Source organism: Aedes aegypti, chromosome 3 (assembly GCF_002204515.2).
Source record: "Aedes aegypti strain LVP_AGWG chromosome 3, AaegL5.0 Primary Assembly, whole genome shotgun sequence".
NCBI lineage: Eukaryota > Metazoa > Arthropoda > Insecta > Diptera > Culicidae > Aedes > Aedes aegypti.
Window position 1 is genome coordinate 406,459,322 of NC_035109.1, and position 26,322 is coordinate 406,485,643.

Consider the following 26,322-nt stretch of genomic DNA (forward strand, 5'->3'; position numbering starts at 1 on the left):
ACGTCAAAAACTGTCATATTCGACACCCACCCCTTGTAACACTTTTTGTATGCATATTTTATAAATTTTGTATGATACGTAACATTACCAGGACACCCACACTCAGAAACACGGGTAGTCACAGAATGACTAAATTTTAGTAATATATGACTATTTTCTATCTGCCTCTCTTTCATCATGCAGGGAATTTTATTCCTATTTGTCAATTCGCCTGGGTTGAAGCATCGCTAAGCTTCAACCCAGTCGAATTGACAATTAGTGTAAAAACACAGAATGAAAGAGAGGCAGATAGAAAATAGTCATTAATGCATAAACTTTAGTAATTCTGTGACTATTTTTATATCTGAGTGCACCCACCCCCTTTAGCGTTATGAAATTTGTGAATGGGCCCTTATACCGATGATGCAAAAAAAAGCAAGCTGGCCACCCTGTGTAACGGTAAACACATTGGAGCACGTTCACGGCAGAAGTTATGCTACAAAGTAAACGAAAACAATCAATGAAAATAAACAATGTCTTCCCGTCGTGACCGCGATAGTAGTTCTCCGCGATTGTCGTCGTCTTCTTCGTCGAAACCGTGGACAAAATTCGCCCGCGACGTTTATGATCCGATAAAGGTGGGCTCCATAGACGGCACCGATGAGTTTCCGCACGATCGGGCTTTGGTGCGGGCCATGAATTCCAGTTACAAGCCGAACCGGAAAGTCGTTGGCGATCCGTTGTGTACGATTTTTGTGGGCCGTTTGGCACCCTCGGTTGATGAGAACCAGTTGCGGAAGTTGTTTGAGCGTTTTGGGACGATTGTGAGGTGCCGGCTGGTGCGGGATGTGGTGACGGAACTGTCGAGGGGATACGGATTCGTGGAATTCAGTGAGAGGAAAAGTGCGCTGAGGGCAATCGATGAAATGCACGGACGGAATTTGGAAGGGAAAGAGCTTCTGGTGGATGAAGAATGGGAACGGAGGTTGAAGGGGTGGAAACCGAGACGATTGGGAGGAGGATTCGGAGGAAGGCAAAAGAGCCAACAGCTGCGATTCGGATGCAAGGAACGGCCTTGGCGGAAACCGGTAAGTGATCTCCGGCATTTGAGTCGAAACGAATTCCATCGGATAACGAAACAGCAGAGGCAATTGCTGGACTCGATTGAGCTAGCTTAACTATAGGTTTATTAAATTATACAAAAGGATGTAAAATAGAAGCTAATAATATGAACGAGTACAACAATTGGTTTGATTACTGCAGCACGGCAGCGTTGGCCGATATGCTGGGGTTGTTGATGACCTCTCCCAGGCTGTCCAGGACCTCCTTTCGGTAATCGTCAAAGTCTCCGTCCACCTCGTTGATGGTCTGATCCTCGATGACATAAAGGGCACATTCGGTTTCGCGGATAAGCCGCTCGTCGTGGGACACAATTATGACCCCTCCCTTGTACTCGTTGATTGCTTCCGCCAGGGCGTCAATCGATTCAATGTCCAAGTTGTTGGTAGGTTCATCAAGAATCAGGACATCTGGGGCGTTGTTGCACAGTTCGGCCAGGGCGACTCGAGCCTTTTGTCCTCCGGATAGATCCTTCATCTTGATGGTATGGGCATGACTGGCCAGACCGAAAGTTCCCAAAGCCTTGCGGGCCTTCTCGTAAGGAAGGTTGAATAATCGCTGCAGATATTCGGCAGGGCTTTCCTCCGCGGTCAGATGCTCACCCGAATGCTGATCGAAACGCCCAATCCTGAGGCGGTGGTTGTGTTTGACTTCTCCAGTGCATGGTTGCAAGTCGCCCACCAAAAGCTTCAGGAAGGTAGATTTGCCAACTCCGTTCGGTCCAACGATGGCCACGCGACTGCTCATATCGATACCGAAATCCACGCTGATGAACAGTGGCTTTTGACCGGGGAAGTTGAAGTTAACATCTGAAAAAGAGGATACAATCAATCGATGACTCCAAGAACCCCAAACGCATGGAGTTTTTTGAAAGCTACTGAGCTAATATTTGCATCGCATTGAAGTGCTTCTTATTACAAAATTTCAACAATTCGGCCGAGAAAACTTCCCCTGTCAAAGTAAATTATGGAAGTGCCCAAATAGCACGACACCCTATCATCCAGACAGTTCACTATGGTCCAGGAATCAGTTTTACGCGGAAAGATGCATTTTGAGCTTTAGAATGAAACATTAGACAAAAACGGTCTTCTTCAAAGTTTTTTGTATTAGTTGAGCCCTTTGTTTGGTTTTATTGAAAATTAGGGTGGACCACATTTTCATAGAAATTGTGTAACTAACTTTCTTATCTGTAGAAATTATATTATACATGCTTCAGCAAAGCTGTAGACCATTCAATTTCAAGCAACTTTGCCAAAAAAAAGTTTTTTTGTATCTTTCAAATTGACCGATTTAGAGCTTTTTTCCTACGGTGAAATAGGGTGGTCCGAACAAAACTGGTTTTCTGGCTCTACAGTTTTCAATATGAAATACTTTTAGAGCTTTCAAAAATGCGTAATTTTGTGAGAGAAGAAACTCGCTATCTTTTTCCGTTTAGGAGTTATTGTTGTTTTTCTCTCAAAAACATGCCTACTTTGATTGTGAATATCTCTGATTGGGGCAAACATAAAAAATATCTTTTGACGGCGTTCAAAAGACAAAATAAAATTGTATATTAAATCAAAAAATTACAGATGTGTTATTTTTGTAACTCTAATAAAACGTCTTGAAAGTCAAATATTTTTTATCACAAAAACTTCAATAACTTTTGAACTAAAATAGATATCAACAATCTTTTTGCATGAAAATTTGCGTTTTTTTAAGTTTTAAAAGTCGTTCATAGACGACTTTGACGAGAAAATAATATTAAAAAAACTAGAGTTGAAAAACTTATTTTTGTTGGACCACCCTGCGATGATTAGAAAAAAATGCTCTAGATTGGTCAAATTTTGAGCTACTTTTTTGGCTAAGTTGATCAAAATTTCAAGTTTTACCGCTTTGCCTAAGAGCATATACCAGTATTTTTGCAAATAAAAAAATTGATTATACAGTGGGATTCCGTTTTTGGCAACAAAGTCGAAATTTTCAGTTGCCAAAAACGGAACCATGCCAAAATCGGAAACCATTTTTTAAATATTATTTTTCAACTATTATTTTTTGAAAACATCATTAGAATGTTATTTCATCATCCTTATGGAATCATAAGGCATCGGAACTTCGGAACGGTTCTATTCAAAGCAAATTTCCGGAGGGTGGACTATGCTATGAATCTATAACCCCGTAATGTTGATTGTGCCAACGTTCTACATAGTTTTTATCGCTTCAATGATTTCTTAAAAGCTTTATTTACGCTATTTGTATATATGGGTAATGTAAATCAATAATCGCATAAGTGACCTTTGTTCAAGAATTGGAACTCCTTGAAACTTTGTGAGAATACAAAACAAAAAAGAAATGTATTAGGCCGTATTCTTTCAAAGACGTACTTATAAAACAATGGGTATTACAAAACTGCATGAGTTTTTTTTATAATTTAATGAAAATCAGTTCAACCTTTAGACTCTGGCGTTTGACAAACTTTGGTGAGTTTAGAATAAATTTATTTCTGACTAGTGGACCCGGCAAACTTCGTCTTGGCATCAAGTAGGCTGTTGAAAAACGTTATGGATCGTCCCATACAAAATCAGGGTGTCTACTACCTGGAAAAACCTGGAAAACCTGGAATTATCAGGGAATTTTATTCAACCTGGAAAAAAACAGGAATTCTCAGGGAATTTGAATTACAATCAGGGAAAATATTTTGAGGCAGTAATTCATGGTAGAATATGTTCACTTCAAAGGATTTTTGCGTCAAAATCCAGAGATTACCATTACTTTCCAGAATACTCTCTTCAATAAAAAAAATTCGGCTACGCCGCTATCATAACGTTACTTAAGTTATTCAGTGAGGATCTTTTCAGATATGGAACTTTATCGCCTTATCTAAACATCAAATATCTTCAGGTATATTTGATCAGTATTGGATTCACATATCTAAGGCTAGGGGCAGGGTTTTTTTTTCAGAGACTTGGTATCTATTTTTATTGAAATCTGTAATAAGTCTCTGTTTATGATGAAAGGTCCCTATTTTAACCAATATGGTCTCTAAAGGATCTTTTTCCCTATCTTGCTTGTAGTGAATTCTGATGCAATATTCTATAAGGCCTCGAGAAACTTTCAGAGCCTGTTACGAGACTATTCAACTAATACTTTCAGAAATTCTTCACATATTTCTAGAGAAAATGTTCCAAGAATTTTCTTTGTGTTTTCTCCAGATATTTCATCTGGAATACTTTCAGGGACTTATGCAGGATTCTCTCCAGGAATTCTCCAAGAGATTCCTCTACCAATTCTACCAGCAATTTTTCAAAGGATGCTTAAGTGAATGTCACCAGAATTTGATTCAGGACATCCTCGAGAAATTCAACGTTACTACCTCCAGTCATTTCCTTAGAGATTATTTCAATTTTTTTTTCCAAAGACTATTCTAGGACTTCCTTGAGATATTTTTTCAATAATTCTTCAACCGAATTTTCCAGCTGTAACTCTATCAGATCTTCCAAAGATTCCCACAGAATATCTTCCAAGAAGCCCGCAAAGGTTGATTCATAAGCTTTCAGGTTTTTTTTTAAAGAATTTCTATGCCATTATGTCCACATTCATTCTATGCCATTATGTCCACATCTATTAGGAACATTTCATATTCGACCTGTGTTTCGTGGTTCAGTTACTCTATTATTTATTTTTGGAATTTCCTCTACATTTCAACCAAGGATTACAGTTGTCCCAAACATTACTCAATGAATCAAATAAAAAAATACCATAGAATTCTCAAAAGTTCATCTAAGATTCCACATTAGTTACTACTACAACTATTTTACCAAGAAATCCTTCGATCATTCCTACCAATTTCTTAGCGATTTCGTTTTTTAAGGAATTGCTTCACAGAGATTCAATATTGATCTGTTTTTTTTTTCAATAATTTTAGCAATTACTCTTAAGTTTTGTCAAGAGTTTCTCTAAAAATCCTTATTTATCAAGAATGACTTAAGAACTAACACAAGTTTTTTTTAGAGGTTACTCTAATATTTGATTTGGAAATTCGTCACGAAAAACTTATGGAAGAATGCTGGGCGAAATCTGTGAAAACTTCATTGAGAAATCTCTTAATTTTACAGGAGGAGTTACTGATACTAGAATTTCCTGGATTTCTTGTTACTGTAGTTTCCAAAGTTATCTTAGAAGCTATCTCTGGAGTAATTTGTCAAGATATCCTTAGAGAAATTCGTAGTCAAAATCTTAAAGAAATTCTGAAGGACAATTATGTAGGAAATCCTGAGAAATCCCTGAAGGCATTTCAGGTTGAATATTGCAACACGTTTAAAACGGGAGCCTTGGACGATGTTCTAGGAAACCGATGGGAAAATCATCGAAAAAAAACCTTGAGGACTAGAAATTTCTTGAAAAACATCTGAAATTATATATGAAGTAATTCCTGATGGAATCTTCGAAATAATTCCTGTGATTTTTTTTTTAAATTCAGGTTGTTATTTGAGATATCCAAAATAAAATTCTTAGCGAAATACCTTAGGAAAATTCTTGAAGTGAGTTTATGGAAAATAATTACTAAATGAACTCCTGGAGAAAAATCAGATCTCTCAAATTAAAATATCTATCCATTTATCAAATTTGAAGAAATCTTCAGAGTTATATCTGGATCTTTGGGCAAATACCTGAGATTATTTCTGATGAAATTCCTTGAGAAAATCATTGAAAAAGCAATAATACAAACGCTATTATTTGTCGTAATATCTCGAGGAAGTTCAAACAAAAAAAAATATTCTCAGATAAATGTCAGGTCTGATTCCATAAAAAATCAAACTCTTTTCTTGTGGTTCCTGTTAGGTGTCGATTTGTTTTTTGATTACTGTAAGGTCTCTTTTTTCAAGCAAGAGGTTTCTGAATTTTCTATTTTCAAAACACTCAGTCCCTACCAGCCATGCTTCATAAACAATTTCTAAAATTATTGGAAAATATTCAATTTCGGAAAAACCGATTCCGGATAAGTTGTCTGGAATTTAAACAACTTTTAATTATTTTTTTGCAATCATGATTCATTCAGTGCTCTTGATATTAACTAATTTACCTAAATTGAAATGAAATTAATAATTTACCTAAATTACCACATTTGTAAATGTTATACAGGTCGGATTCGATTAAACGGGAACTTTATTATCCGTTTTCTAAACACGATGATAGACAGAACTTTTACAAACAAAATTCACATGAATATTCGAATTAAGCTTTAATATTGTTAGCACATTGTTTTATAATGTCTAGAAGAGTGAATACACTTTAAAACACTTTTTGAAATTGTCATTAGTTTGTTTTGGTCATATAAAATTAGAGTATTTCTTGAACCTGGAACTAATTTATAAAACCTGGAAATATCAGGGAATTTAATTTCGGTAAACGAGTAGACACCCTGAAAATAACAGTTCCGTTCACGCTCATTTTTTCAACTTTCCCGGTGAATATCCTGGGATTTTTATATATACAAACACGTCGGAACCCTTGACGAACAAAACGGAAGAATAATCATTCAAATCAGTTGACCCGTTCGGAAGGCATTTCGTGACATACAAACACCACTCCATTTTTATTTATATAGATAAAGCATATCATCTCATAAGGAATGATTTGCAGTAGTCAAAAGCGCAAACATAAACAAGTACATAACAGGATAATGCTATGAAATCTCAAGAGCCTGATAAGAATCTTCGGGTGCTTGTGAGGACTCTACGCTAAAACTCTGAAGCATCTTGGTAAGAATCCGCAGGATCCCGCTTAGATCTCTCAGGATCTCGCTTAGGGTTTCGCCTCGATATTACTGAAAATTCTCAGGTCTCCGATGATAATTTTCAAAAATTAATTATTCTTATGCTACCATTATCACTGGCCGAATTCCTCAAAAAACAACCTTTTCAAAATCTACAACATTTCGCCAGAACTACACAAAATACCACTAGAAATCCATTATCTCGCTAGGATTACACAGTACGCCCTAGAAATCTTAAGAGTTTATTGGACATCAGATATTGGACATAATCTTCAATGACCAATCATACATTCTCAGGACTCTGCAAAAACCCTCAGTGTCCGTTTGGAACATGCAGACATCTTCAAGAATACGTTGAAATTTCTGAGAAGTTCCCTTAAACCCCTAAGGTTTTTCCAGGCTAAGTTAGGAAACTCATAGACCTAATTCGTAAGGATCCTAATGATTATTTTATTAGCCCCATATTCTGGATTAAAAATATTATATAGAAAGCAGCGTCGTCTCTTAACAAATCTAACGTATTACGACATCTCTAACAAATATGGATCGTAGCTCTAAATAGCTGCTGCAGAAAGATCAATATAGGGTGTTTTATGTATTTTGAACAGAGCGTTACGCGTATATAATTTGGCCACTTCCACTTGATTTTGCTGTAAATGTCCAAATTTTATACACGTAACGGTCTTTACTTTGATCATCCAAACGGAGACGAACCAGCCACTGGCTGAAAGTCTCCTTAATAAAGATAAAATAAATAAATAAAATAACTTTGATCATCCTACACACTGATACTACAGACAAAACATTTAGACACTCTCAATCTATTTATCGCATATTTCACTGATGTTTTTGACAATAAAGTGATGTTTGGAATGTGTGCACATTTTTCATGGTGGCGGTATTGAACGGCACTTCGAAATAATACAGAAAAAAATGAAATACAAAAAAGTGAGATAAAATTTATGATAAAAACTTTGTGTGAGTCATAGGCTTCATGTTGCTTTTGTGTCAGTGCTTGTGCTTTGTTCAAGTGTTCCAAATCTGAAGAAAAGTGGTTTTATTTTAAGTATCACCTACTGGCAGACTATTGTGGGCTGGTCATTCAGTACGAATGCCTTAGAAAAATGGTTTTTCTCTAGTTGAGATACTAATGGAGATTAATGGCCTCATGGAACATTGCGAATGCATGACCAATGGCCATATCGAGGTAAATAGGCGCGTACGAGATCCCTTAGTAGTTGGTGGGATTTGAGGGAATATCGGCGAAAATAGGGCTCTGGAATGTAGTCGGTGTGTAGTTGACTTGTTATTCAAATGACTAAATCAGCAGACACAATAATATTCACAAATTTCAATGGTATTCAAAAATGTTGCCAAAAACGGATCCCTTTTGTTGCCAAAATCGGGGGGTGCCAAAAATGGAGCATGCCAAAAACGAAATCCCACTGTATGATATGTGTGATATTGTGGACCACCTTAGTTTCAAATGACACAGTATGAAAGCTTACATATTTAGAATCAATTTTGTAGAGGATCATTTTTGTCTAAAATTTCATTTTCATGCTCAAAATGCAAAATAATAAAGAAATACATACTATGAAAATCTTCAAAATAGTTTTAGAGCCCTATCTTTCTTATTTCAGATTTCTCGTCAAAGCGGTCTATGAACGACTTTAAGAACTTATTAAAACGCAAATTTTCATGCAAAAATATTGATGATATCTATTTTAGTTCAAAAGTTATTAAAGTTTTTCTGCTTAAAATTCTTTGTTTTTCAAGGCATTTTATTAGAGTTACAAAAATAACACATCTGTAGTTTTTTGATATAATATACAATTTTAATGCCGTCAAAAGATATTTTTTATGTTTGCCCCAATCAGAGATATTCACAATCAAAGTAGGCATGTTTTTTGAGAGAAAAACAACAATAACTCCTAAACGGAAGGAAAGAGCGAATTTCTTCACTCACCAAATTACGCATTTTTTAAAACTCTAAAAGTGTTTCATAGACTACTTTGATGAGAAATTTGAATTGAAAACTCTAGAGCCAGAAAACCAGTTTTGTTCGGACCACCCTATGTCACCGTAGGAAAAAAGCTCTAAATCGGTCAATTTGAAAGATACAAAAAAACTTTTTTCGGCAAAGTTGCTTGAAATTGAATGGTCTACAACTTTATAAATTCTACAAATAGGAAAGTTAGTTACACAATTTCTATGAAAATGTGGTCCACCCTAATTTTCAATAAAACCAAACAAAGGGCTCAACTAATACAAACAACTTTGTAGAAGACCGTTTTTGTCTAATGTTTCATTCTAAAGCTCAAAATGCATCTTTCCGCGTAAAACTGATTCCTGGACCACTGTGCAGTTCGCTTCTATTCTAGCGTAACATTTGAAAAGGGCCTAACTGCAAAATGTAAACAAACTTGATTATTCATTATTCGTATCATTTTTTACATAAATTACTCCTACATACTCTTACGGGCACGAAAAATGCATTAATAATGGTAATTTTATTCAAATTTAAAAGGGCCTATCTGAAAATGGTAAAACTAAGAGGGCCTAACTGAAAATTTCCATCAAAATCAGATTGGCCCTTTCGTGCATTTTTAATTTTCCTCCATATTTTCCAATATTTAGTCATTGTATAGTGTTTTTCTCACATAATGGAACCTAGTGAAATATTTGAAAAGGGTCTATCAGCATAACGTAAAAATTGAGAAATGCTCGATTGAAGATTCACATATTGATTGTTACTATTTTAAAGTCATTGCTATCTAATAGTTTTAAACTTTTGTTCGACACTTAGACTATGGGCCACGTAACGTTTTAAATCCAGGGTGTCCATTCAAAATCAGTTTTCCAATTCCCGGATTTTTCCCGGATGCCTAAAAGTTTCAAAACCGGGTGAAATCATGTTACAGTGCCTTCATATTTTTAGTCATTTTTCATTGGAAAGCTTTGAAATTTGATTTGACTTTCAAAATATTCGTTTTAAAACCATGTTTTTTTTTCACCGATCAAAAACTCTATTTTGCTTGATAACATCAGAATATCATGTAATTTTTATCCTATAAATTGTCAAATATTGAACTATCGGGAACACCATTGCAGTTCCATAACTAGTGAATTAAATAGTGTAGAGGATTATTTGAATCCAATCACTCAATCTTAGAAGGGTTTAAAAAAAATAAGCTACACTGAAACCAAAGCTCCATTATATTTTATGTGCGGTAAACAGATAAAAGAGAATTCGCTGGCTTCAATATGAGTTAATGTGCTGCTTTTAAATTGTATTTGGTGACTTTGAAAAATAATTTAATTGCACATATTTTTGAAACGCATCACAATATAATATACATGCATTTACATAAAACCTATTAATGTTGTCAATAAATTTTAAGGGTATTGTCCCATAGTGTAGAACTATCAATATTTGCACATAATTTCAACTGTTCACATTGTAAACTAGATTTCAATCAACCAAGCAGATGTCAGAAAACAGCTCAGCTAAAACTTTTAAACTATCGGACGAACTGCTGCCGGCTTTTGTAAGTAATTTGAAGAATTCGATAAAATGGAGTGCACTCAAAACTCTGTTCATTTTTTTTTAACAGATATCTTCTCTAACGCATCGACGCTTTCAACCTAAGCAAAGGGGCTTGATGACTTGGCATTGAACGCCTCAGAATCGAACCAAGCGAAGCAGCAGTACCGTCATCTTGCAGGAAGCATAGATTTTCACCAGCAAGTGCAACACGACCACTCTGTTTAAAGAAATGTGGTCGCCGAAACAACGCTGAAACCCTAAAACTGAAATCCGATAACGTATTCCGTCGGTTTACCGTGCAGTTCTGGAAGTGCACTGATGGAAGGCATCCTAGATCACAGTACCACATCAATATGGATAAAATTATTATCGAACGAAACGAGAAACCTTCTACGGTTATGCAACATAAAGCTGAGAAAGGTAGGTTCTCCAGTGTTTCAAATCTATATAAATAAAAATGGAATGATGTTTGTATGTCACGAAATGGCTTGAGAACGGGTTAACGGATTTTGAAAATTCTTCCATAGTTATGTTCCTGAAGTGTTCCGACGTGTTTGTGTATATAAAAAGCAAAGGATATTTAACGGGAAAGTTGAAAAAACAGAAGTGAACGGAACTTCCATTTTGTATGGGGCGTTCCATGGCGTTTTTCAACAGCCTACTTGATGGCAAGACGAAGTTTGCCGGGACCACTAGTATGTAATAAAAATCATATCTAGTTCACAAATATTTTCTCGTTTTTTTTTACATTCATTCATCACATATCCCATGTTTGTGCCGGTTTATAAAATTCAATGGATTTGGATATAGAAAAAAAGGAAATAGGCACTTATAATTTGAGTGCATTGCACGTAGAAACTAATGTGCGCCAAAAATCAGGTCCCATGTGCAACAGCAGTAAAATTTATGTGCGAAGCTTGATTGCAAAATTATATAGGTGCCTCACATAAAATAAAATGGAGATTTATTTTCAGTGTAGGCTTAGAGGCTTACTGGTTCCCCGATGGCTTGCTCAATTTTCACCACCTAATAAAATTTCGATCTTTCCTTGAGACGCCTATTAATTTGACCATTAGCAAAAATCTTCTACAGACTCCCTCCTTTACTTCTGAGTCACCTAACCGATACAGCCATAACAAAATAATCTAACACAAAACTAATCAAAAAGGGGCCTTTTTTCGTTTTGTCATACAAAATTACCAACTTTTCAAAATTTAATATCTAAGAAAAAAAAAATTAAAATCTTGTGTTTGGAACATCTAAGATCCCAACACTAGAGATGGTTTACTACCCAAACTATCATGGATTGTTAGAACTTCAAGTTTGCTAAAGTTTCCCTTAGATCAGATTTTTGATTTTTTAAATATATCAATTAATTTTTTTTTTTGTAAAAAATCCCATTTAATTTTAGAATTCACCGAACCTACCTTCTAGTAAATACTGAAAATATATTATATAAATACAGTGGGATTCCGTTTTTGGCATGCTCCGTTTTTGGCACCCCCCGATTTTGGCAACAAAATGGATCCGTTTTTGGCAACATTTTTCAATACCATTAAAATTTGTAAATTTTTGGAAATATTATCGTGTTTGTTGCTTTAGTCACTTGAATAGCATGTCAACTCCACACCGATTACATTCCAGATCTCCATTTTCGTCGATGTTTCCCCAAATCTCACCAACTACTAAGGACTTGCGTACGCGCTTATTTACTTCAGAATGGTCATTGGTCATACATAGGCAACGTTTCATGAGACCAATAATCTCCAACAGTATCTCAACTTAAGACCATTCTTTTTTCATAGGCATTCATATTGAGTGACCAGCCCACTTGAGTCTGCCAGTAGGAGATACAATAAAAAAAACACTGTTCTTCAAATTTGGAACAGCTTGCTCGAACAAAGCACCAGCACCGACATAAAAGCAACGAAAAATCTATGACTCACACAGAGTTACAATCATAAATTTTGCCTCGCTGTCTTTATTATTATGGATTTATATACATTGCGTATGTAAAAACACACCGCAATAATAGATACAAATATGTACAGCAAAATGTCGTGTATCATAACTTTTTTTTTAAATTTCATTAAATAACATGACAAATGCGAATACAGTCCAAACTACAATTTATTTTCAATTATACCATTGAAGTGTGTGATAAATACAACTGAGAGTGTTTTTACTTTATGTCTGTGGTATTGTTGTGTATATTGATTTTTCTGCGTCAACTATTTAAAGCTACGTTCTCTCTTTTCTATAGACTCTATAAGGCGTTAGATTTGTTAAGAGACGATCCAGAATTCTGTACAAGATTGTTTATCAAGGATACGGGTCTCAACATCATCAAAATGTTCCTTACGAGCTGAGTCTATGAGTTTCCTAACTGTACCCTGGAGAATCCTTAAGGTGTTTTTCGTTCTTGTGGGACTTTTCAGAAATTTTAACGAATTCATGAGGATATCTGCAGATTCCAAGTGGACACTGAGAGCTTCTTGAGGAATCGTTAGAGTGTATAACTGGTTATGGAGGATTATGTCCAACATCTGGTGATTCCTAATAAACTCTAGGGCGTCTTGTAAATTTTAAGCGGGATAATGTGAATTTCTAGTAGTATTTCTAATATTTTCTGCGAACGCTTGAGGGTTTTGAAAAGGTTCCCAGAGGAATTTGAGGTGTGCTAGTGGTAGCCTAATAATAATAAACTTTTAAATTTTTTCATCGGATACTTGAGAATTTACGGCAACATCGCAGCGGAATTCCAAGATGTTAACTCATAGCAAAATCCTTAGCAAGATCCTGAGAACTCTATGCGAGATCCTACGGATGCTTGGCAAGATGCTTCAGAGCTCAAGCGTTTTTTCTGTAGATTTCTTATGAGAACCTGACACCTGACACCTGATTCCTATAAGGTTCTTGAGGTTTCATAATAGGATCCTGTAAATTTCAGTTGATTTCATAAGGCAGGTGTACAACATATATCAAGCTGAATTAAAAATTATTTCAAGTAAAAATTAAATTCTACATTACAAGACATTTATGCATCATCTCATGTTTATTTTTTTTGATACAGTCAACCATTCATTATAAAATGCTTTACTTTATCAGAAACATAAATTGAAGGAGCAGTTCTAAACTTACCGAATTTTTCAGATTTTATGCTATAGTCCAAAAGTTAAACTGATTTTAAATGTTCATTTAATTAGAAAAAAAAGTCATGACATTTTGCAATACCCAGCGCTTTTGATTCGCAAATACGTCTTTAAAAGAAAACATTTTTGTTTTCGTTTTCTCTCATAGTTTTAAGAAAATGTCCAGTTCTTCAATAAAAGTCACTTATGCGATTATTGGTTTTACAAGGCCCTCTTATACAAAAATTATGCATAAAGCTTCTAAAAAATAATTGAAGGCGTTGAGGCGTAAAAATGCGACCAGAAAATCGTTTGCCAGATTTAATATTACGGAGCTATAGATTCATAGCATAGTATAACCCTTCGGGAAAATGCTTCGAAGTGAACCTTTTCGAAGTCTCAACGCCTTATGATTCCATTAAAATGATGTATTAACATTGTGATGATGCTTTCAAAACCAATAGTCGAAAAATAAAATTTGAAATATGGGTTCCGATTTTGGCACGGTTCCGTTTTTGGCAACTGAAAATTTCAACTTTGTTGCCAAAAACGGAATCCCACTGTATTTATTTTCAAGGGAAAGTGCCGAAATAAGGAGGATGCTTTATACTCACTATAATTCATCAGAAATTCGGAGAAATTTTTGAATTATACCTATCTTAATTCAGATCTCAAACTACAATGTTTCTAACAGCTAAGCCAATCTATATTCGGGTGTAATTCTCGTTGAATACAAGTGCAGATCTTTACAACAGAAACGAAATCTCACCAAAATCATTTGACATAACTCCAAATAAGTTTCTTCCCAGGGATCCATCATAGATTTTTCCAAGAATGTCGTCGAGAAAAAGCAAAAGTCTGCCTAAGAATGCCCAAAGGAACTTGCCATTTATTCATCCATAAAAAACTCTCCATGTCACTAGCAATACGCTGCGAATGACAGGAATAATTCGTTGTGAATTTGTAGAACTCCATTCAAAACCTCGACAGGGACCATAGATCACGGATTCAAGCAAAAATCTCAAATAAAGCTTCTTCAAAATCCGAATCAGTTCATCCGGGAATCCGCCAAAAAACAATTCCTAATGAATGTGTCCAAATTTTAATTGAACATATTTCCCAAAAATGCTAGCTCAGTATTTTAGCAACCGTTAGGAATTTTGCCAAAATTTCAAGAAAAATTCACCAAAGCGGTCTTCCAAATGTCATGAAAATAATAATAGAAATTAATAAAGCATCTCATTAAGAACCTACCAACAGTCCATCAATACTTAAACAGTTTTCAAGGATCTCAATGATATTTACTAAAAACAACTTTGAATGTTCTTAACAATATCTCTAGCCAGAAAAACATTTTACAAGTAATCGATAATAATTGTGAAAATACATCTGCTAAGTATCCCTTCTTGAAATAAACTAGAAACGTTCAGCTATCTATCTGGAAACTCAGTTGTGCATCTCTTGACGAAATTATCTAGCGCTTTTTCCCGGTGTGTCCAACAATTTCCCGGGTATTTCCCGTATTTTTCCCGGCCTTTTGTAATTCCCGGATTTTTCCCGCTTTTCCCGGATTTCCCGGATGGATGGACACCCTGTAAATCTAACATAACATAAAAACTGGTAAAAAATGTTGAATTCAAACATCATCGGCAGATAGGCCCTTTTACGAGTCTTCAAACCAGTTAGGCCCTTTCAATTAGGCCCTATAATTCAGGGTGTCCATCCATCCGGGAGATCCGGGAAAACCGGGAAAAACCCGGGAATTACAAATGACCGGGAAAAATACGGGAAATACCCGAGAATTTGGAGGACACCCCGGGAAAATATGTATTTCAAACATAAAACTACCGGTTTGTTTAAATTTTAAGTCGTCTGTTATTAGTACTTCATATTATGAATAATTTTTGTAAGTAGGATCTTTGAAACATTTCTAGAAGGATACTTAAGGATTTTTGGCAAGGTGCTTTTCGAGATGAGTGTTAGATTTCCATTTTAGTTCTTGGTAAATATTTAATGAGTTATTTACTGGAATCGAACCGATAATTGACCAGCATTTGAAAGTTCTTTCTGAGAGATCACTGAAGTATTAGTAAATTGCTAATAAGATTTTCAGTGGATTCTAGAAAAGATTCTAGGCTGATTTTGCTTGAAATTATTAGTAGATTTTTAGATGTTGGCAAAATGCTAAGCCAAAAAAAGTTTGCATTTATTGGGAGATCTTGTGAAATCCTGGACAGATTCATTAAGAGTTCCCTTTGGCGGATTTCTAGGGTTGTTGATGATACTGATTCTTGATGAAGCCTTGTCAGGATTACTAATTTGACTAGTCTTTGATCTATTACAAAGTTATAATGAGGCCTCCGACGAGATTTTGTGTAGATTTCTGCAGATTGACAGCGAATTCTTTCAATCATCCAAAACAAATTTCGTAACTAGATCTTTGATGGATAAAACAATAACGAGGGCCTCTAGATATTCTTGACCAGATTTTTGTTATGTTTTTGTCAAGATTCTTGATATTTTGATCAAATCTTTTGAAGATTACTTGGAAATTGCAATCTTGGATTTATGTCAAAAGTTTCAGCCAGTTTCATAGGAGAACAATAACATGTGTTTGGAAATACCGTGTCTGTAAATTTTTTTCTTTGATTCAACATGAGTTTCATCAGATCAACTATTTCTCCATGAACAAGCCATGTCTAACGCATAATTCCTAAGGCATTCTTAGAAGGAAATGGGTTGGCTATTTGTTTATATAGTTCCAAAATTTCTCTGAACTTCCTATGAATTGGGTCCTAAAATGTTTAATGAATTCTTGTTCTTATTTAACAATACGAAAGAGCATGTTCTTGCGACTATTTTAGCAATTTTTTAAGCTCAAATAACGGATATAACATATTTAAACATTAATTTTAAAAATAATTCCAAATATGAACCTTGACACTTTTGATCATGTTTGACGATCACTTTGTCGAAAAAAACGCCACAGGGCTTTTAGTTTTAACCTGAGAGTTTTAACCCTAGGGTTGTTACTATCTGACATTTCGGAAGGGACACGGTAAACATAATATACCCAAAATTTGAGTTTAAACCAAGGGGTCTGATAAAATATCAAAAACCGTAAAAAAGGTTTTTTGGACTTACACCAACGAAAACCATTTAACTATTTAGTAAACATGTTTTTCTGGTCTATGTCTTAGCGTTTGGTACTAAAATTGGGACAGGGCTTTAAGATCATATTCGAGGAGGTCACGATCTTTTAGATATTTCAACAAATATGTTATATCTTTTGATCTAAAACTCTTCAAAAATTTTAACCAAAAATACAGAGCTATTACAAAAACTTCAAAATGTTATCCGCGACTTCTGAAATTCGATCCGCAACTGGAAGTAGAAGCACCAATCCGCGTCAAAAAAATATTCAAATTGTCATCGAAATCTTCATGTCACAATACCCAATCGATTTTTCTTAAAAAAATTTTTTTTTAACAATGTTGTGTAAACTTAATTGTTTTAACAAATTTCTGTGTTCTTTGATGCACTTTTCTTAGTACCGTAATCCAGGGGCAAATTAATCACTATAACTTTCTGTTATATTATCCTTAGGAACTAAGATATTGTCAACTTAATTTCGGCAAAACCAGTACTTCGTTGATCTCCATCAGTGCATGTAACATTTTTTTTTAGGAAACAATAATGTATCATAAACCTAGCTTGAAAATAAAAAATTGAAAATGGTCCACCGGGGTCAAATTGATTTTCATATAATAAAGTAAAAATAAGAATAATAAATTTCTCTATCTACTAAATGTGGGTCCCCTAATACAGAAAATGACGTAAAAAAATCTTACAGCTTTTCCATTTGACCATTTTATTGTGAAGTTTAACTTTGGAAACTAGAATAATATATCTAAATGTAGTTTATTTATCTTGTAATAGGCACGTTTTCCGAAAATAAAAGGTTCGAAAAACTACGCTAGTTATGCAGTATGATTTTAAAATCGAGTTCAATAGTTCACAAATTTCATATACTCAAGTTTTGCATATAAACATAGCACCAGCGGATTGTTTAGTACTGACTTTTCCAACAGTATTGCTCACACCTAAAAAAACTGTTAATATTTCTGTGCAAAACTATCCTTATAAAACTAAAACTGTTTGAAATCTTGGCACGTATGAAGCATCCTTAAAAGATATTGCTTTTTGATACAGACCAAATTCGCCAAATGACCCGGATTACGGTAACATTTCATTAGTCCGACAGTAATTGACCAATATACAGTACATTGCATTATACATTTAAAGCTCTTTTGACGTTTTATAAAAGATGCGTGAATATTTTGACTCGCAGATGCTTCCCTTATCCCACTAACCCAATATATCCTTTCCACGGAAACTGTGGATATGCAGAGGCATACTCGGTCTCTGGTAACAATGGTTGTCTAACATTCTTTCCCTTCCCCGATAACCTTAAGGACGTGGCCGCCACCGTTATCGACTTTTAAATTATAAGCTTTTGGATTGTGCATTTTCAGACTGGTAGCAAATTGTTTAACTGACATTTTTTCCGATATTATATCTAGATACACAATGAATCCTAACCATCTTAGCAAGTGCTTTCAGATTTTATATTCTTTAATGCTTTTTGTTAAATGTCGAATTACAGATGAAATGTTATTGCTTCTTATATTTTCCTACACCACTTTTTTTATTTTCAAGAATCCGTCATCGTAATTATTGCCATCATCGATACTTCACAAATAGTTTTTCAGTTTAAAACTGAAACTTATACGATGAAATTGTGTTCACTGTGTTTCAGTTGAAGAATTGAATATAGTGAATGCATTTTCTTTCAAGTAAATTTTCTTGATTTTGAACGAAAAAAAAACGCTATTTTCTGCAAAACTGGGCCCTAGTGACCAGGGCTGGCATCAACTCGCACAATGCGCGCAAAGAGCAGAATTTAACCACTGCACAAAGAGGAGACAGACGCGCGCAAAGTGTAACAACACGAACACAATGAGGGCACGCAGTAGGAAAGAGAGTGTAAGCGATTACGCAAAGGGTAATGCTGACGGAGTGTGTTGGCAAAACATGCTCAAAGTGTACACAATTTGGCTCTTTTTACCTTATAACATGGGTATTTTTAAAACGAGACCAACGAATAGATGTCGGATATCGATGTCCGTAGTTGTTTTGGAATTCAAGATGGCGACTTCCGGTTTGTGAAAAGCGTTTCAAACCCATGCAATATGGGTATTTTTGGAACGGGGCCGATGAATACATGACGGAAATCGATGTCCGTTGTCGTTTTGGAATCCAAGATGGCGACTTCCGGTTTTTGAAAATCACTTTGAACCCATGCAATATGGGTAGGGTATTTTTGGAACGGGACCGACGAGTAGATGACGGAAATCGATGTCTGGCACCAATTTGGAATTCAAGATGGCGACTTCCGGTTTGCAAAAATCCCTTCAAACCCATGCAATATGGGTATTTTTGGAACGGGGACGACGAGTAGATGCCGGAAATCGATGTCCGGTGTCGTTTTGGAATCCAAGATGGCGACTTTGGTTTGAAGGGATTTTTGCAAACCGGAAGTCGCCATCTTGGATTCCAAATTGGTGCCAGACATCGATTTCCGTCATCTACTCGTCGGTCCCGTTCCAAAAATACCCATATTGCATGGGTTTAAAGTGATTTTCAAAAACCGGAAGTCGCCATCTTGGATTCCAAAACGACAACGGACATCGATTTCCGGCATCTACTCGTCGGTCCCGTTCCAAAAATACCCATATTGCAGGGGTTTGAAGGGATTTCTGTAAACCGGAAGTCGCCATCTTGGATTCCAAAATGACATCGGACATCGATTTCCGTTACCTATTCGTCGGTCCCGTTTCAACAATTCTCCCATATATTCCAATAGAAGCTCCTATAGAAGCATTCGGTAGCTAGGTACTCAATGAGCCACACAAAGAGTGTGTGTTCACCATTTTCCATCAACACTTTGTGTCGAAGGATGCATTGCAGCGAGAGCAGAAACACAAAGAGGCGTCAAAGAGGTAAGAACCAGTGAGAAAGTGTAGCTGTCGCACTGCACTCAAATTCATGATCAACACAAAGTGCGCGCTCTTTGTGTTTTTCTGTTTTCACTGAGGAGATGCCAGCCCTGCTAGTGACTAAACTATAAATTGCACTTTACAGCACTCAATGAGATGACGAAAGTTTACATTTTTAAATACAAATTTTCTAATGATGAACTGCACAACTTATGTCAAAACAATGTATTGGCGATTTTTGTGGCATGATTTAGGAAATCCGCGATTTTCGCGACAGAATTGCAGTCATTCGTGATGTTTGCGCCTGGCCTTGCGAAATTCGCGACTTTTATAACAGCCCTGATATCGAGTCGCAGGATCTTTTTGTAATCTGTTTTTTAAGTTCTTGGACATCCGGGAAAAATCCGGGAATTTTAAAACTGATTTTGAATGGACACCCTGATAATTGAACATGGTTTCAGTTAGGCCCCTCCAGTTAGGCCCTTTTATTTAACTTAGTTCCAGTTAGGCCCCTTTGCAATTTGTTAATTTTATTGATTATTGAATAGATATTCAAAGTTTTAGAACAAAATCAATCGATTAAGTGAGAAAATCAACATTGAATATTGAAAATTCTCAATTGAAGATTCAGTACTGTATTGATTATTCATAATTCAAACTCTTTCTCCTATTTACTAGTTTTATACTTGTGTTCGACACTCATAATAGTCTACTAGGTGGCCCATAACGTTTTAAATCTTAAATAACAAAACAACTCGTGAAAATGGTTGAATTCAAACATCATCGGCAGATAGGCCCTTTAACGAGTCTGCAAACCAGTTAGGCCCCTTCAGTTAGGTCCTTTGATTGAACATGGTTTCAGTTAGGCCCCTCCAGTTAGGCCCTTTTATAAAACTTAGTTCCAGTTAGGCCCTTTTGGAACTTGTTAATTTTATTAATTATTGAAGTGATTTTCAAAGTTTATGAACAAAATCAATCGATTATGTGAGAAAATCAGCATTGAATATTAAAAATTCTTTATTGAAGATTCAGTACTAGGGTGCCGGTGCCATTAGTGGACTACCTAAGCTATGAAAAATCATAACAAAATAACGGAAAGCCTTAACAGAGATCTTTTGGCGTCAACAGAAAGATTTCAACCTCTACTATTTGGGAAAAATACAAGAAGAGTGATAAAACTAATTTTTTAACATGAAATCGCTTGAGCCACTATTGGTACACGTGTTCCAGTAGTTGCGCTAGTGCTCCAGTAGTAGACGTTCGGGAATGATACTAGGAATTTTGAACAAAATGGTAAATTTTTACACAGGTTTAACATTTTTCCCTCGGAACAGCAGCTAATACCTTTCGAATGAAGCATAAAGATCATCTCTGGGAGTTTTCTTAATTTTTATACATCCATTTTAAAAACTGCTTCCATCAGTTGATCCACTACTGGAACACGACGGCAACTATTGGTGCAAGGGAGCAAATTTTTTGAGTAAACCTAATTATTTATATGACTTTTTGATATAATAAAAAGCTGAAATTTGGCAAATCGACTGAACTAGAGGCGATCTTTCTACCAAAATTAACACATGTCGTTTTTATCGAAAAATGAACGTTATATTCCATAGTCCAATCTACTGGTACATTACAACCATTGGCACCGGCACCCTATATTGATTCCTATTTCAAGCTCATTCTATTTTTTACTAGTTCTATCATAATCTTAATGCGAAGTTAGTAGAAAAACTGTTTTTTTATCCTGAAAAAAATTACATTAAAAATTTTGAATAATTTTTATTTGTTGCCTCTAGTTGTGGATCGAGTTTCAAAAGTCGAGATTTTCACAAAAACAAATTCGTTTGTTTTTGTAACAGTCCTGCAAGAATTCTTCTTATATTTCTTCTTGGCATTACGTCCTCACTGGGACAAAGCCTGCTTCTAAGCTTGGTGTTCAATGAGTACTTTCACAGTTATAAACTGAGAGCTTTCTTTGACAAGTTGCCATTTTCGCATTTGTATATCGTGTGACCAGTACGAAGGTACTCTATGTTCAGGAAAGTAAAGGAAATTTCCATTACGAAAAAACCTGGACCGACCGGGAATGGAACTCAGATACCTTCAGAATAGCTTTGCTTTGGCCAAGAAAGGCCCCAAAGTATAATACAAGTAAAAAAGTGAATGGGTTTGAAATAGATATAATCAATAAGATACTGAATCTTCAACCGAGAATATCCAACATTTAGCTATTACATTGTGTTTCTCTCGCTTGATTTTAAATATTTAAGAACTATGAAAATCACTTCAATAAGCAATAAAATCAACAAACTCCAAAAGGGCCTAACTGAAACCATGTCCAATCGAAGGGCCTAACTGAAAGGGCCTAATTGATTTGAAGATTCATTAAAGGGCCTAACTGCTGATGATATTTGAATGCAACCATTTTCACGAGTCGTTATGCTATTCGAGATTTCTAACGTTCTGGGCCACGTAATAAACCATAATGAGTGTCAAACACAAATATAAAACTAGTAAAAAAAGTGAATGGGTTTGAAATATCAATAATCAATATGCTGCTGATTTTTTATAGAATAGTTTCCAATATTTAGCTATTATGATATTGTGTGTTTTTCTCACATAATCATTAAATTTTGTCGAAGAATTATGCAAATCACTTCAATAATGAATAAAATTAGCAAATTCAAAAAGGGCCTAACTGGTTTGAAAATTTGTAAAAGGGCCTATCTGCGGATGATGTTTGAATTGAACTACTTTTACAAGTGTGAGCCACGTAATAGACCATTATAGGTGTCGAACACAAGGGGTTACCCGAAAATGACGTCCAGCAATTGGGGCCTCCTCCAATGGGGGGATGTACGAAAATGTGACAAGTGCATGGATGGGGTATTGGAAAAAGCGTGCCAGAGGGGGTAGGAGAGTTCTAGAAACCCCAAAAACGATGGAGGTCATTTTTGGATCTTCCCCAAGTATGAAACTAGTAAAAAGCGAATGGGTTTGAAATAGGAATAATCAATGTGGTACTGAATCTTCAACCGAAAATTTCCAATATTTAGCTATTATTTAGTGTTTTTTCACATAATCGCTAAATCTTGTTCAAGATTTATGCAAACCAATTCAAAAATCCATAAAATTAGCAAATTATAAAAGGGCCTAACTGAAACCACGTTCAATCAAAGGGCCTAACTGGAAGGGCCTAACTGGTTTAAAGATTCATAAAAGGGCCTATCTGCCGATGATGTTTGATTTCAACAATGTTTACGAGTTGTTGTATTATTTGAGATTTGAAACATTATGGGTCACGCAACAGACTTTGATGGGTGTCGAACACAGGTATGAAACTAGTAAAAATGCGAATGGGTTTAAAATAGGAATTTTAAATATGGTACGGAATCTTCAATTGAGAATTTCTCAATGTCTACGATTCGCAGATAGGCCCTTTTCAAATGTTACGCTAGTATTCTCTGGACTTTTTTTTATTTCGAGATCAGAAAAAAGTTTGCATATTTAAATAATGAAATTCCAGTAACGTTCTATAATTACTGGCTTGCGGTTTCAATTTGGAAAGCTAAATTCAATTTGTGTTTTAGAAAACGATTAGAAATCATCAGATCCTCGAAAATTGTGACTTTGATGAAGGCAATTTTTGTGGAGAAAGTACAGTGACTTTATCAGTGGCCAGGTCATAATAATGACAAAATCACTAAAAAGCGACTCGCTACCAGCCGTGCATCGCGTTACTTACTGTGCAATCCAAGAATCGGTGGCTGCAACGGTGGCGGATCCGGGAAGTTAAACTTGACGATGTAGTCCTTGGGTTTCGATAGCAGCTCAACCGGTCCCTCGTCCTCTTCCGTCTTCTGAGCCTTGCTCTTGCCCTTCTCCTGCTTGCGGGTCAAATTTTCCTTCTGCTTCTTCTCGGCTGCCTTCTTTGACTGTCCGTGGGCCTTCAACTCCTTGATCCGTTTCTCTTGCTTTTCGTACTCCTTGATCATCTCGCGACGCTTCTGGACGTGCATCTTCTTGAACATGGAATAGTTGCCCTTGTAGTAATAGAGCTTCTTGTTGTCCAGATGGATCACTTCGTTACAGACGTTGTCCAAGAAGCTCTGGTCGTGAGATACGATGAGCAGCGTCTTCTTCCAGGTCTGCAGATAATTGTCCAACCAAATGACGGCGTTCAGATCCAAATGATTCGTAGGTTCATCCAGCATCAGAAGGGTCGGTTCGATGAAGAGAGCCCGAGCGAGGGAAACACGCATCCGCCAACCTCCGGAGAAGTCCTTGGTGGCTCGATTCTGCATGGCACGCGAGAAACCCAAACCAGCCAGGATTCGTCGAGCTCTTGGTTCCGCCGAATCGGCTCCAATTGCCTTCAGTTCATTGTACACTTCCTGGAGTTGGTCCTGCAGTTCGATCTTTCCGGCTTCCACTTGCTCTTCGAGTTCTTTGCATTGCTTGAGCAAAGCCGTCCGCTTGACGTCAGCCTTTAGAACTGTATCGACAGCGGACATTTCATCGGCGACAACTTCCTGCTCGCACAGAAGCACATCAATGCTTGGCGGAATGGCAAACACGCGATTGGCAATGTGACGAAGCAGTGTGGTCTTACCGTGGCCATTGGGACCCACCAAACCGTAACGACGCCCTTGGGCAATCAGCAGATTGGCATTCACGAAGAGGTCGTTTCCCTTGGCTGAGATTGTAAAGTTCTCGATCTTAATGTCCACGGCGTGCTCCATATGTTTGCTCTGGTTTCCACTTTTCTGCGCCTGGGACATTGTGAAGTTACTGTCCAGATCCGAGTGTCCTTGACCTCCCTTACGGGTCATGGCCTCCATCTGTTTCTGGAACTCTTCCTGCTGTTTCAACTTTTTCTTCTCCTTGTGCGTTAGTTTCTTCTCCTTGCTAATGGCCATTTCTTCAACTTTGTCTGCCAACTCCTCTGCGACATCTTCCTTCTTTGCCTCTGGCTCTGGCTCTGGTTCCGGTTCCGGTACAGGCTCGGGTTCTACTTTCTGCTTCTTGTCTTCTTTTTTCATTTCCTTCTTTGCAGGCACTGGTTCTGGCTTAGGCTTTGGTTCTTCAACCTTCACTGGCTCCGGCTCAGCCTCACTTTCATCTTCCGATTCCACCTTCTTCGCCTTTCCTCCCTTCTTGGCAACTTTCGAATTCTTCACAGGAACTGGCACCGGCTCTTCCTCGCTCTCTTCCTCTTCTTCACTGTCCTCCTCCTCCTCTTCGCTTGATACCTTCTTCACCACCTTCGCTGCCTTTCCCTTTTTCTTGTTCGCTTTACTGCTGACCTTCACCTCTTGCTCCTCATCCGATTCCACATCCAACTTAATCTCCTTCTCCTCCCTATCAGACCAGTCGTCATCCTTCTTGCCTCCCTTCTTTCCCTTGGCCGCTTGTTTCTTCTTCTGAGCCGGTTTCGCAATCTTCACCTCCTCGTCCTCCTCTGATTCACCCTTGCCAATCTTCAGGTCCTTTCCGCTATCCTCGTCATCGCTCCAGTCGTCGTTCTTGCCCTTGCCTTTCTTACCCTTAGCTCCCTTCTTGGCCGGCACTGGAACTGCCTGACCTCCCTTCTTCCCCTTGGGGGCAGGAACTTCCTCATCCGAATCCACGTTGACAGCTTTCGCTTTTCCTTTGCCCTTACCAGTCGGCTTTGGCGGATCGACTACTGCCTTCTGTTCGGGTTCGTCATCGTCCCAGTCCTGGTTCTTTTTGCCTCCCTTCTTTTTCGGTGGCATCGTGACAAATTTAGACGGTTATTAGCACAGAATAACGTATTTTGTTGGCAAGATTCCACCGAACACTTTCGGTAACGACACAATGTGGTGCAATTTCACACACGCACCCACAGAGCAGTGAAAGAGCAACGTGAATAATGCGGAAAATTCGCGAATGATGTGACCAAACGGAGAGGGAGAGAACGATGACAGCTAGAAATGTCACTGTACAGTTCTTTTCGTTTGGGGGTAGGAATGTGGTGTACTAAAATTTTATACGAATACACGCTAAAGCTAACTCTCGAAAACTTATTCAAATAGTTTCGAGTCAAAAATGAGAATAAACTGAGACGAGACTCGCGAAGACGGTCTTCTTTTTCTGTGATTGCTGAGTTTTTTTCTTATTCCACTTTGTGTTTATACCAATTATGCGCATGCTGTTCAAATCCTCACATGAACTTCTCAGCAAAAAATGATTGAATTTGCATCACATCGAATCATAGATAGCCGTTTGAGTGAATTTTCATGCCAGCAAACGTAGCAGACATTAGAAATAATTAATCTTCTGCTTAGTTTTAATGGCAACTTTGGAAAAAACTGCTCTGCCGACTGAGGTTTTTAATAACAGTTTACTTTGAACACAATACTTTTCACTTTTTCAGCCATAAAAACGGTGGGCTGCATTTGACGTTTCGTGAGAGGGGAAACTGGGCTGCATATGACGTATATATTTTTCCTCTTCGCGAGTCTCTCTCAGAGAATAAATTTACTTCATTGATCCTACGTGTTTTGCAGGCGAAATTCCACATGTTCCGCTCCTACCCAACTAGATTTTTCACTTTTAGAACGTTTAATTTTCGGATTTACAGAACGACGAAAGTAAGATTTTTAACTTTCGCAACCTAACCACTACTTTCGCCGCCTCGCTGTATAGAGAGACAAAGTGAATCAAAACAAAACACTACTTAAGCTGATTTCACACTGGTAGAAA

General features: G+C 36.8%; 2 protein-coding genes across 2 annotated transcripts; one reads left to right on the forward strand and one right to left on the reverse strand.

Moving 5' to 3' along the window:
• Positions 1 to 451: 451 nt before the first annotated feature.
• LOC5568585 (U11/U12 small nuclear ribonucleoprotein 35 kDa protein) lies at positions 452 to 1,634 on the forward strand. Its single transcript, XM_001652364.2, has one exon. The coding sequence runs from the start codon at positions 513 to 515 to the stop codon at positions 1,155 to 1,157; it is 645 nt and encodes a 214-aa protein (XP_001652414.2). The 5' UTR covers positions 452 to 512; the 3' UTR covers positions 1,158 to 1,634.
• Positions 1,131 to 25,496, reverse strand: LOC5568586 (ATP-binding cassette sub-family F member 1). Its single transcript, XM_001652365.2, has 2 exons — positions 23,342 to 25,496; positions 1,131 to 1,907 (listed from the first exon to the last, which is right to left on the reverse strand). Exons 1-2 carry the CDS (start codon positions 25,350 to 25,352, stop codon positions 1,234 to 1,236), a joined length of 2,685 nt encoding a protein of 894 aa, XP_001652415.2. The 5' UTR covers positions 25,353 to 25,496; the 3' UTR covers positions 1,131 to 1,233.
• Between the last annotated feature and the right edge of the window lie 826 nt (positions 25,497 to 26,322).